This window comes from Schistocerca serialis, chromosome 2, assembly GCF_023864345.2.
Source record: "Schistocerca serialis cubense isolate TAMUIC-IGC-003099 chromosome 2, iqSchSeri2.2, whole genome shotgun sequence".
Classification (NCBI taxonomy): domain Eukaryota; kingdom Metazoa; phylum Arthropoda; class Insecta; order Orthoptera; family Acrididae; genus Schistocerca; species Schistocerca serialis.
The window spans coordinates 185599313-185613596 of record NC_064639.1 but is presented as its reverse complement, the minus strand read 5'-3'; the positions used below and the strand labels follow the sequence as shown (position 1 = coordinate 185613596).

The window sequence follows — 14284 nt, the reverse complement described above, 5'->3', positions numbered from 1 at the left end:
TAGTGGGAAAAGTAGATGCCAGACTAAGATTCATCGGAAAAATCTTAAGGAATTGTAACTCATCCACGAGATAAGTGGCTTATAAGGCGCTTGTTCGCCCGATTCTTGAGTGATGTTCATCTGTCTGGGATCCCTAGCATGTAGGACTGATAAAGGAGATAGAGAAGATCCAACGCAGTGCGTTTCGTCACGGGATCGTTTATCTGACGAGAGAGCGTTACGGAGATGCTAAAGAAACTCCACTAGCAGACGTTACAAGAGAGATGTGCATCACGGAGAGAGTTACTATTGAAATTTCGGAACAGCACGTCTCAGGAGGAGTCGAACAACATATTACTTCCCCCACATACATCTCGCGTATTGACCACGAGGAGAAAATTCCAGAAATTAGAGCCAATACAGTGGCTGACCGACAATCATTCTTCCCACGCACTATTCGCGAGTGGAACAGGATTTTTTTTTTCCATTTTGTTCGATATAGTTCGTTGCGTGTGGTCTGCGCGGACGTGACAAGACATGCGTTCAAGTTGATCGTTGAATCCTCGACTCAGTTTTTTATTACAGAGAGCACACAGCCCTCTGACCGAACAGGCTGAGCTACCGTGCCGGGAAAATATTAAGCGCTACACAAGGTTTGAACTCATAACCTTTCGCTTAGTAGCCAAACACCTTCACCATTACGCTAACACAGCTCGTCATAGTGGTACCGAAAGTACCCTCCACCACACACCATTAGGTGACTTGCGGATCATGATGTAGATGTACTGCAGAAATACTGTACATATTGGAGAATACAATGCAGTGAGAATGATGAAGTAGAGTAGGAAAGTATATAGAAGGAGGCCAGCAGTGGGAATGTACGGATGAAACAAATCTGGAACGTAAAAAATATACCAGTATTAAATCGGAAAAGAGCTTTTTACAGATCTTAAATGATACTTGGTGGTTGTAGAGAATTCTAGAGGAATGGAAGATAGCAAGAATCGTAAGTGTATATAAGAAAGGAGATAAAAAGAAATATCCAAATTATATGGGTATATTCACTTTAAATGCTGCTCATCAAATCTACTTGTCTACATCTACATACATAGTCCGCAAGCCACCGTGTGGTGCATGGCGGAGGGTGTCCTGTACCACTACTAGTCATTTCCTTTTCTGTTCTACTCGCAAACAGAGCGAGGGAAAAACCACTACCTATATGACTCCGTATGACCCCAAATCTCTCTAATCTTATCATCATTGTCCTTACGCGGACTGTTCGTTGGCGGCAGTAGAATCGTACGGCAATCGGCCTCAAATGCCAGTTCTCTAAATTTTCTCGATAGTGCCCCTGCAACAGAACATCGCCTGCCCTCTAGCGATTCCCATTTGAGCTCGCGAAGCATCTCCATGAACACTTGCGTGTTGTTCGAACGTACCGGTAACAAATCTAGCAGCCAGCCTCTAAACTGCTTCGATGTCTTCCTTTAATCCGACCTGGCACGGATCCCAAGCACTCGAAAGGACTCGACAATGGGTCGCACCGGCGTCCTACATGCGGGCTCCTTTACAGATCAACCACACGTTCCTAAATTCTCCCATTCGCCGTCCCTACGACCGTCTTTACGTGCTCATCCACTTTATACTCCTTTAAACGTTACGCCTATGTGTTTGATCGACGTGACTATGTCGAGCAGCATACTACTAATATTGAATTCAAAGATTATGAGTTCGGTTGTCCTACTCATCTGCGTTAGCTTGCGCTTTTCTACATTTAGAGCTAGCTGCCATTCACCACACCAACTAGCAATTTTGTCTCAGTCATCTTGTAACCCACAACCACTCAAATAACTAAAGGAATAAAGGGCTGTAGTTAACTATAACATTTGGGTTGCATTCAAAAAGTTCACTTAGATCACAGAATCATCAGCAAACAGCCACAGACTGCTGCATACCCTGTCCTCCAGATCATTTATGTATACAGAAAAAACAGCTGTTCTATCACACTTCTCTGGGGCACTCCTGACGATACCCATGCATGTGATAAACACTCTCAGTCGAGGAAAACTTACTGGGTTGTTCTGTTCCCATCATTAAACGGAAATCAGGATTTTTAAGAGAGGAGCAATGTGGCTTCGTGAAGTCAGGTCCTGTGCAGATGCACCCACATCCACACGATTACTCTGCAGCTCACTTACGTGCCTGGCAGAGGGTTCATCGAATGACGTAACATTCTTCTAGGGCAATTAATAAAGGAAGAGAGTTCAATAAGCCAGTATTTCTGCCCTTCCTTGACTATGAGTAGGCCTTCGACGAGGTAGAGAGGATGAAATTATGTGAAATACTTACTGACTCCAATGTACCTACGAATTTGTTGATTATCATTAAATTACTGTACTATAGCATTAAAATTAGTGTAAACGAAGAGTTATTGACTATTAACCAGGGATTAAAACAAGGATGTGGACTCTCGCCAATCCTTTTTGGCATATATATCAACAAGTTTTAGAAGAGTGCATTTCCGAAAACTCCAAGACAATGGAAATGTGAAGGAACAAATTTGTCAACAATGTTTTATTTGCGGACGACCAAGTTCTCCTAGAAGCGCTTTACATGAGAATTGGTTGAATTGAATAATGTGTTACCAAGTTATCGAACGCCTATGTCCGTTAAGAAAACAGAAGTAATGGCCGTGGAAGGTAAACGCGTAAGAAGAGCAAAAAAGGCGGTGAACAAGAAGATAATAGAACATGTGAATTTGTTCAATTATCACGGGAAAGAGATATCAATATACAAAACTGATTCAGGTGTGGTTCAGAATATGCGGTAATATAAATCTGTAAAGGGTTGTATAGACGGTACCTTTGCCCATAAAGTAATGCACCACATTTTTTTTCTTCAGCAATTCTTTATTAAACATAATGAGAATTACACACACGAAAAGAATGGTGTTTTATCCACACACCCTATTTTTCCACTTAATTTCGGTGCCGTTCTATGGCCTTCTTCAAAGAAACAGGGGCATGTGTGCCCTGTTGGTACCAATCTATGCCCTGGTGGCGGAACCACAGCTTCACTGTGTGAATCACCCCTCATCGTCCTCAATAATTCTTCTACGAATGGCATCCTTTAATGGCCCAAAGAAATGGAAGTCCGAGGGGGCTAGGTCAGGCGTGATAGCCGCGGATGGTCTGCTCGACCGCTGCAAATAGTGGAGGTCCGCCGGACAGCCTTCTGATGACCTCATCCTCCCTACCCATCCACTAACTATTCTTCTATCCACAGCAGCTCCTCCATACACTTTGCTCAAGGGGTTGTGAATATTCTCCGAGTTTCTTTCTCTGCAGTAAGAAATTCATTGGCGGCACGTTCCTTGTAGCGTAAATCACCTACAGACCATACTTTGAAATTGTAGTGACGGAAACTTGGCGCTCTCACTCAGGAGACTTCATTAATACACTACTGGCCATTAAAATTGCTACACCACGAAGATGACGTGCTACAGACGCGAAATTTAACCGACAGGAAGAAGATTCTGTGATACATGATTAGCTTTTCAGAGCATTCGCACAAGGTTGGCGCCGGTGGCGACACCTACAACGTGCTGACATGAGGAAAGTTTCCAACCGATTTCTCATACACAAACAGCAGTTGACTGGCGTTGCCTGGTGAAACGTTGTTGTGATGCCTCGTGTAAGGAGGAGAAATGCGGATCACGTTTCCGACTTTGATAAAGGTCGGATTTTAGCCTATCGCGATTGCGGTTTATCGTATCGCGTCATTGCTGCTCGCGTTGGTCGATATCCAATTACTGTTAGCAGAATATGGAATCGGTGGGTTCAGGGGGGTAATACGGAACGCCGTGCTGGATCCCAACGGCCTCGTATCACTAGCAGTCGAGATGACAGGCCTCTTATCCGCATGACTGTAACGGGTCGTGCAGCCACGTCTCGGTCCCTGAGTGAACAGATGGGGACGTTTGCAAGACAACAACCATCTGCACGAACAGTTCGACGACGTTTGAAGCAGCATGGACTGTCAGCTCGGAGATAATGGCTGCGGTTACCCTTGACGCTGCATCACAGGCAGGAGCGCCTGCGATGGTGTACTCAACGACGAACCTGGATGCACGAATGGCAAGATGTCGTTTTTTCGGATGAATCCAGGTTGTGTTTACAGCATCATGATGGTCGCATCCGTGTTTGGCGACATCACGGTGAACGCACATTTGAAGCGTGTATTTGTCATCGCCATACTGGCGTATCACCCGGCGTGATGGTATGGGGTGTCATTGGTTACACGTGTCTGTCACCTCTTGTTCGCATTGACGGCACTTTGAACAGTGGACATTACATTTCAGATGTGTTACGACCCATGGTTATACCCTTCATTCGATCCCTGCGAAACCCTACATTTCAGCAGGATAATGCACGCCGGCCAGTGTGGCCACGCGGTTAAAGGCGCTTCAGTCTGGAACCGCGCGACCGCTACGGTCGCAGGTTCGAATCCTGCCTCGGGCATGGATGTGTGTGATGTCCTTAGGTTAGTTACGTTTAAGTAGTTCTAAGTTCTAGGGGACTGATGACCTCAAATGTTAAGTCCCATAGTGCTCAGAGCCATTTGAACCATTTTTTTGATAATGCACGACCGCATGTTGCAGGTCCTGTAGCGGCCTTTCTGGATACAGAAAATGTTCGACTGCTGCCCTGGCCAGCACATTCTCCAGGTCCCTCACCAATTGAAAACGTCTGGTCAATGGTGGCCGAGCAACTGGCTCGTCACAATACGGCAGTCAGTACTCTTGATGAACAGTGGTATCGTGTTGAAGCTGCATGGGCAGCTGTACCTGTACACACCATCCAAGCTCTGTTTGGCTCAATGCCCAGGCGTATTAAGGCCGTTATTACGGCCAGAGGTGGTTGTTCTGGGTACTGATTTCTCAGGATCTATGCACCCAAATTGCGTGAAAATGTAATCACATGTCAGTTCTAGTATAATATATTTGTCCAAGGAATACCTGTTTATCATTTGCATTTCTTCTTTGTGTAGAAATTGTAATGGCCAGTAGTGTAGATACATAACGTTTCGCATTCATAGCATTGTTTTCGGCTGAGAAAAAACATGCGGTGCATCACTTTCTGGGCAACTCTCGTATGAGGAAAGAGTTAACGCTAAGACTGGATAAAGTGATGGCTGAGCCTGTTTAACGCACGATAGTGAAAAATAGATTCTAAGGAAAGCAGAGGAGAGGAACGAACAATTGAGACAGCTGAAATGAGGCTCCTGAGGTCACTTCCTGGACTAAAGATAAGAGACGGAGTGCGAAGACGTAAGACAACTAGTACAATGAATGAAAAGAATAATGACAGAAGAGTTTAGGGACTACAAAAAAACATGGTATGGCTATATCAAGAGGATGCCATGGCGAGCATTCCACTTCAATCAAACTGGAGACCTAGACACAGGTCGTCCTATGAAGGGAAGGAGATAACAATTTCGTTAAATTTCTCTGGTTTTGAAACGGACTAACACCCATTCCTTGAAATGGTTGAAGTAAGCAAGCTCCCAGTAAATACAGTTGCAGCAGTTGTACTTCGCTGTGCCGTTTCCGAGCCGTAAAATGCCCGGCATAGCTGCGATCAGGGCGCCAACCTCGGCACAGTAGCGATTAGCATCAAGCCGCCTCCTATGCCGTGTCGCCGTGTCCGGACCAGACAGCCGCCAGCAAATGGATCCCGCCTGACAACGAATAATTAATGCCTCTCCGGCGGCCACGCCCGCCGTTCGCCTTGCTATAGGCCGCTTCTATCCTCCCTGCCATCTGACAGCTCGTAATTGGAACCTGTGACAGTAATTAGACTTGAGGTGAGAGCTTTGGGTCCACGCATTGTAGGTCTCTCTCTCTCTCTCTCTCTCTCTCTCTCTCTCTCTCTCAAGTCAATACGGACGAGTGCGTCACGCACTTTAATGTGATTGGCTTGATACCATTTCCACCACACAGAAGATTATTTTTTCCTTTAACAAAAAAAAAGTTAACGTTATGTCGCTTTACGTTAAACGATTCGTTGCGCCGGCCATTTTCAAGCCTGGGATTTGTGCGGATCTGATTTTTGAATTCAATTTTCTAGGAGATCGATGGCTGGAATTAACTTTTCACCGTATCCGATTGAAAAAGAATTTTTGGACGCCGCGTACTTTCCCTAGCAGCATTAAAAACCCACATGGTATTACGGCCAGTTAATGAAAGAGACTTCCAGAGCAGTGGCGAAAGGTAATTAGTTACTCACAAAGCCAACTGGAAATTAACACGCTGGACTGTCGGCACTCCGACTGTATACAAAAAATTTACATCGTTTGTAATGGATATTTTATCAAAGCCTCTACGAATATGGCTGAAAGTGAACACATACAAAATGCTAATGGGGAATAAAAACACTGCACTTTGATAACATGAACTTCAACAGTTTCTATTTCACATCTCTATGGACAAATTATCGATGCCAATTCGTTATTCCTTTCTTCAGAGGACGCACATGCAATTTCTATGTTGACAATTAATGAAACTGTAGGATGATTTGATTACATGTTTGTATCTATTTCAACGTTCCACTGTGTTGCGCGATCTTCGCTTTGACTCGCGAGATATCCTTAAGTAATCAGAACACCTGCCGTACTGATTTTCTGCAACACAGATCAGATCAGCAGAATGGAAATTATACACCGTGAACAGTCTCCAATTAAGGGCAACCGAAAGAATAACGTTCCAAAAAACTCGAAATTCTTTTATGACGGAATTCGAATGTATATACTTTGGAGGATTCTTCGCCAAAATATAATGAGCGAACTCCAAAAAGTGAAGATTCTGTGAGCGTTTGAAGTCAAGCGTACACAGCACAGAACTCCGTTGCCACAAGTCATTATCGATGCCATCACTCCTATTTGTACCGATTTTAGTAAACCTGATTTATTACGGGAGCGTTCTTAGGGCGGTTTTACTCAAAATGTGAAAGAAAGTTTCAGTAGTCTCATTTGGAGATACGCTCAAAAAATAACATCCAGCCAAAGCGAAATCGTCAACATTGCTTCAAGTTTGGCCGTATGTCTATCCAATGTAGGCCACACTCCAGTAGTGCGTGTGGCAAATGCCCTTCAAATGAAAATCGGTGATGAACTGCGCCGATTCTGTGAAGATAGAGACGCCAGCGGCGATGCACTCAGCGACGAAAAGGATGTCTGAGGACGAAAATGAGGGCTTATCAGGTCAAAGTAGCAGAAAGCGGCCATCCACTAGCTGGAAAGATAGTTATTATGGACCAGGCATCGAAGATATCTCGTACGTTTCAAGCTTATATGATATTTACTTGTCAAACTTTAAACGCGTTTTTCTAAAAGCCATGCTTTTCGGCATGGTTGTGTTGCCCACGCTACAATTTTCATCAGATTTTAATAATTTTTTGTCTCCCTTAAAGCAAAATGAATTATTTCAGTTCATCGTAACCGATTTCTTTCTTTTTTTTTTTGTAGATATGTACTATTGTTCTCTGCCAGAAAAGAAGGGTCCAAAAAATGGCCATTTTTTCAAATATCTATAATATCTCCAAAACAAATTTTTTTTGCTAATCCCTACGATGAACTAAAATTATCTCTGTAAGGATCAGGGTGATATGTTAATTTCATGTTTCAGATAACTACAACCGAGTTACAGCGACAACCGTCGAGCTACCTCTTTCAGAGCTGCCTCCGGAAAATCCCAATCACACAATGAAGATATTAATATTTCTCAACAAAAATGCCAATAAAAACTTCAATTGCAGCAAACCCCATTTGTCTACTACATTCCAGAACAGAGGAAAAAGAAAAAAAGACTGAACTGTCATCTCGCGGCTGGAAAAGTCCCCTTCCATCAGTCACGAGGAACTCTCTCTGGCAGTGTAAACAGTCAAGAGGACGTCCCCGTGGGCGCAGCCAGGGCTGGTTTGTTAAGGGGCTTCAAATTATGTCCATTCGGGGTTCGTATTTAAATTAATGTCAAGCCAAATCCTACATCAACCGTCATCATTCTGTATTCATTCATTTCTGTTGCCTTATGATAGTTGACGACGTTTAGATTGCGTAGGTCTTTGACAAAAACTAGATGAAACTGCTGATTATTTCGAATCAATGCGTGTCTGTTTTGGGCTGTTTTTGAGAGGAGCGAACCATACTTCGATGGCTGGTGTACTGTACCAGCAACGAGGAATAGGAACCGTAGTTTTAGTAAGATTCTGGCTGAACCTGTATTCTAAGCTACTAACCAATGTGTTACATTCTGCGAGCAATCCGAACTGCTTGGACGTTACACGGTAAATGTATGATAGTGTTTTTATCACGAAGTGTTCTTGGCGAACTGAATTCTAGATGATGTTTTGGGATCGTTGAAAATCTTCGTTTATTTTCCATTAAGAATTTTCTTCTGGATGTCTTCAAGAACAGGAACGTTGAAGATGAAAATGTCTAATACAAGAACAAACGAAACATTATGCTGAGCAGTAAACACTGTCCAGCTGCAAAGCTGAAATGTAAACAAGTGCATAAAGATGCAGTTTCTATTTCGAAGTTCATATATGTGAAGGTGAAGTGGTGAAAGACACAGGACAGAACACGGTCATCGATTACATTTCAGATGACATGCTGTTCCTCAGAGGAAGGATGCCCGCGTACTGTGAACGACGGCTGTACACGTACCTTTTCCTCGAGGTTGGGCGCGGGCACCATGGCGATCATGATGGCCTCGGTGATGCGTCCGTCCAGCGAGCGCAGCACGTCGTCGACGGCGCCGTGGCCCTGGACGGCGACGACAAGCCTCTCAGCAGCCTCGACGTATCCGTTCCACGGCAGGTCCAGCTCGGCCGCGTGCTGCGTCAGGCAGCCGCGCAGCACGTTCAGGCACAGCCCGGCGCAGGGGCGGACGCGCCGCTGCAGCCCGTGGCAGCGCGAGCAGTACGACATGCGGAGCAGCGCCGCGTGGCACTGCGCCTGGGCCGCCGCTCCACCTGTGGCAACACAGAAGTAGTAGAGTTCAGTTACAGCAGACTGAGGCAGCCATGCTGCAAACTGAACCAGTGCAGCATCATGACAGCACATGGTAGGGCATGCAGCACAACTTGCGCAGCAGCACTGTGTGGCACTGTCCCTGGGCTGCCACTCCATCTGTACCAACACAGCAGTGGTAGAGTTCAGTTACAGAAGACTAAGGCAGGCATGCTGCAAACTCAACCAGTGCAGCATCATGACAGCACATGGTAGGGCATGCAGCACGACTTGCGCAGCACCACTGTGTTACACTGCACCTGGGCTGCCACTCCATCTGTACCAACACAGCAGTGTTAGAGTTCAGTTACAGCAGACTGAGGCGGCCATGTTGCATACCGAAACAGTGCAGCATCGAGACAGCACATGGCAGGGCATGCAGCACGACTTGCGCAGCACCACTGTGTTGCACTGCACCTGGACTGCCACTCCATCTGTGCCAACACAGCAGTGGTAGAGTTCAGTTACAGCAGTCTGAGGCAATCATGCTGCAAACTGAGGCAGTGCAGCCATAATGACAGCACATGGCAGGGCATGCAGTACGACTTGCGCAGCAGTGCAGTGTGGCACTGTGCTTGGGCTGCTGCTCCACCTGTGGCAACACGGCAGGGGTGGTGTTCAGTTACAGCAGTCTGAGGCAGTCATGCTGCAAACTGAGCCATGGCAGCATATGGCAGGGCGTGCAGCATGACTTGCATAGAAGCTCAGTGAGTAATGCACCTGGGCCACCACTCCACCTGTGACAGTAGGGGTGATGTTCAGTTATAGTGGTCCAAGTCAAGCACACAGAGCATTCACTCAGTGGAGTGTCATCACGGCTTGTGACAGAGCGAGCAGTATGGCAAGAGCAGTAATGTGGTATTGGCACTGCGTCTTGGTTGTTGCACCACCTATCCCAACACACAATGGTTGATGTTGACTTACAGCAGCGCACTGTACCATCAGCATCATTACTGCACATGACAGCTTGAGCAGTATGATATGAACAGGTAATGGAGCATGGCACTGTGTCAGGGCCACCGCTCCACCTGTGGCAAAAGTGGTACCGTTCAGCCACAGCTCCCTGATGCACCCATCTTGCGCATCAAGCCAGTGGAGAATCATCGCAGCATGAGCAGTGTGTCTTGTACAGCAGTATGGTGTGGCACTGCATCTGGGCTGCACAGTATGGTTAATGTTCAGTTACTGCAGCCTTGAGCAACCTTGCTACACATAGAGCCAATGCAGCATCGTCACAGCAAGTTCCAGCAAGAGTAGTATGATATGCGCTTCAGTGCCCTGTAGCACTGCACACTTCGGACACTGCACCATCTGTGGCAGCAGAGAAGGAAGACGCTTATTTACAGTTGTCTGAGGCAGCCATGCAGCAGTGCAGCCAGAGTTGAGTCAACACAGCACTTGACAGTGTTAGGAGAAAGACATTTGTAACAACTCACTGTGGCACAGATCTTGGGCTAATACACCTCTGGCCCCAGGGGTACATTCAGGTGAAGTGGCTTGAGGCTCCTGCAGCACACTGAGGTAGTGCAACGTGTCTTACAGCACAAATAGCATGAAGTGTCCCTACTTCATAATAAGCAGGCTGACATGTGTATAATGCATTGTGGTATTTGTACTGGACATTTACAGAGACGTTATGGAGCCGTCCATCCCATTTATACAGTTCCATGACAATAAATAATACTCTTTATTTAAGAAGTCAAATGTGAAATGGATTTTTCGTGAACCACCATCAAGGCTATACCATGAATGCTTTGATGTGCATGAAGTATGAGTCTTCTGGGTCGAGTGCCATTTGCCGAAGTACCTGGATCTTTTGGTCGCAGTGCTCAAGAACATTAGAGATTTAAATGCTAGACAAGAACCAAGTCGTCACTGCATCCAACAGAGTTCACTAACATGAGAACCCCGAAAAACACATAGGAAAAAAGCCCGAGCCGAAAAACAGTCACAGATTGGTCGAAATACTGAAGAATAGAGGATCGAAGTAGATGCTTATCAGAATGTGTAAAAATGTCTGGAAATGGTGGATCCCTCTTTACTTGAAGATACCATTCAGGTAGATATCCAATGTTAAAACCAGATGTGGCATACTGAAGCACTTCCAACACTGACTGTTGACAGATTCTAGAAGATGCAGGCCGATGATGCATATTTTTCTACCTACTGCATCCATATAATAAACTGTCTTTCAACAAAATACTGCATTAATTGTTGACTACTTGCTTTACAATTTGATGAACAATCAATAGACATGACAGTATTTGGGTGCAGAGAGGAATCTGAATGTGGCTCCAGTGAGTCTAGCCATTATGGCTCCACAACATTTTTGATATGACATGGCTACTGTGTTACCAAGTGTTATTAGCAACATCTAGATGAAAGGACGCATAACATTCTGTGACTGCAATGTAAGTGTAAGAGCAAAAGTTTAGGCATCTTAAGTGTTACGTTGTTGAAGCTTACAATCGCCACATTCATTATGGTTAAGGAAGACCACAGATGGATTGCCTGCTTAGCACATACATCGGTTTTAGGGAGAAATGCAACGAAAGTGACACTAAAGAAAATCAGTCCTGTTTATTCATTTGTTACACACATATACTCCGCTACAACATCTTCAGGCTGTATTAGATGTATATGACAGAATCACCTCTTCATCACCCCACTTGATTTTGATTACTGTGCTAATCGAAATTGTTAGTAACTGAGCAAAACATTACATCGAAAGTATGTGGAGTCTTTTTGTTAACACTATAAATTTTGGCATCCCAGTGTCGCAAGTGGAAACATGAATAAAAGGACAAAAAGGAAAGAAAAACAGAAGTTATGTTTAGATTAATGGGGATAAATTGTAGTAATGGACAATGCATGGAAGACATAGCATAAGCTGCTTTTAGTGTTTCATACTGTTCTGTAGAGAGGTGATGGCATTGTTGTAAGGTAAAGTGCTCTGGTGGAAAACGTGACTGATGATGATAGATGACGAATGAGGTTATAATCCACATACCTCTTATAGAATTTAACTTTGTTTATGATGCTATCTTTCAATTTCAGTATTTTATAATCTACATGTTTCGTAAATACTTCAGTTGTTAGGCCACTATGAGGGCTTCCCATTGAAAGTCCTAGGTCTTGTTTGTAAATTCTGTTGTCGAAAGAGAAGTAGTTGTGTTAAGAATATTAAATTAAGTACGTTCGATTATCTGGGCTGTTATGCCGTGGTCGGTTGATGATTTCTGTGTCAATTTCCAACGTTTCATCCCCCTCTGCGGGAGACATCTTCAAAGCAGTCTGTAGCTCGATGGAAGGTCCAACACACCCGCTGGCTCGCTGTAACGAGCTACAAACCCCCTTGAAGATGTCTCCCGCAGACGGGGACGAAACGCTGGGAATTGACACAGAATTCATCAACCAGCCACGGCATAACAGCCCAGATAATCATAATAGACTTCCGGCTGTGAAAGTACATTTAAGTACGTTTACATACAGCATTTCTTCTGGTGTGCTAATCTTGTTTTTCGTTAGCTTCTTTCTTATTATCTAAACTGTTTCATTTACTATTATACTACCGTACATGCTTATAATTTCTAGGGATAGAAACTTATCCTGAGTTGCTACTGTCATGTCATTCATATTGTAACTAAGTTCATGGCTGTTCTTTAGGGAATAAGATTTTCAATCAGCTAGTCACATGGTTCTATTATTAATTTGTAGGTTAGGCTATTGATTAAATTCACAATGGGCCTCATGGTTGTGTTGCTCTTACGGGTTTTTGGTTGTGCTCTGTCTCTAGGGGCTGTTATTCATTGAAAGTGAAGAAAAGGTTAGTGCTGTTGCATTTTCTTATTGTAGCTTGGACTTTTGGGGCCAGAATCAACCTGTTCTTCATGTACAATTTTGGTAATCATTTTTGGAAACAGCAATCAATAGAGTATTATATTTTAACTAAAGTTCAGTCTTGATCACAACACTTATGTCTCAATAACATAGGTGACCGGTTTCGGTTATATTTATATAACCATCTTCAGACCCATGGCTTCCATGGGGGATGGTAGGCGGAGCTCTCCTCAGCTGCTACGAAGTCATCTCCTTGTTGACTTCGTAGCAGTTGAGGAGAACTACGCCTACCATCCTGCAAGGAAGCCATGAGTCTGAAGATGGTTATACAGGGTGTTAAAGAAGGTACAGCCAAACTTTCAGGAAACATTCCTCACACACAAAGAAAGAAAATATGTTATGTGGACATGTGTCCGGAAACGCTTACTTTCCATGTTAGCGCTCATTTTATTACTTCTCTTCAAATCACATTAATCATGGAATGGAAACACACAGCAACAGAACGTACCAGCGTGACTTCACACACTTTGTTACAGGAAATGTTCAAAATGTCCTCCGTTAGCGAGGATACATGCATCCACCCTCCGTCGCACGGAATCCCTGATGCGCTGATGCAGCCCTGGAGAATGGCGTATTGTATCACAGCCGTCCACAATACGAGCACGAAGAGTCTCTACATTTGGTACCGCGGTTGCGTAGACAAGAGCTTTCAAATGCCCCCATAAAGTAAAGTCAAGAGGGTTGAGGTCAGGAGAGCGTGGAGGCCATGGAATTGGTCCGCCTCTACCAATCCATCGGTCACCGAATCTGTTGTTGAGAAGCGTACAATCACTTCGACTGAAATGTGCAGGAGCTCCATCGTGCACGAACCACATGTTGTGTCGTACTTGTAAAGGCACATGTTCTATCAGCACAGGTAGAGTATCCCGTATGAAATCATGATAACGTGCTCCATTGAGCGTAGGTGGAAGAACATGGGGCCCAATCAAGACATCACCAACAATGCCTGCCCAAACGTTCACAGAAAATCTGTGTTGATGACGTGATTGTACAATTGCGTTCGGATTCTCGTCAGCCCACACACGTTGATTGTTAAAATTTACTATTTGATCACGTTGGAATGAAGCCTCATTTGTAAAGAGAACATTTGCACTGAAATGAGGATTGACACGTTGTTGGATGAACCATTCGCAGAAGTGTACCCGTGGAGGCCAATCAGCTGCTGATAGAGCCTGCACACGCTGTACATGGTACGGAAACAACTGGTTCTCCCGTAGCACTCTCCATACAGTGACGTGGTCAACGTTACCTTGTACAGCAGCAACTTCTCTGACGCTGACATTAGGGTTATCGTCAACTGCACGAAGAATTGCTTCGTCCATTGCAGGTGTCCTCG

General features: G+C 44.6%; 1 protein-coding gene across 2 annotated transcripts in view; it reads right to left on the bottom strand.

Annotated features, from left to right (window-relative positions):
* Positions 1-14284, bottom strand: part of LOC126456890 (division abnormally delayed protein-like) — a 1035355-nt gene that overhangs the window by 649863 nt on the left and 371208 nt on the right. For both annotated transcript variants that reach the window (XM_050092724.1, XM_050092725.1), the window contains exon 3: positions 8704-9011. In XM_050092724.1, the coding sequence (XP_049948681.1) occupies positions 8704-9011 (308 nt within the window). The remainder of the gene's footprint in view (positions 1-8703; positions 9012-14284) is intronic.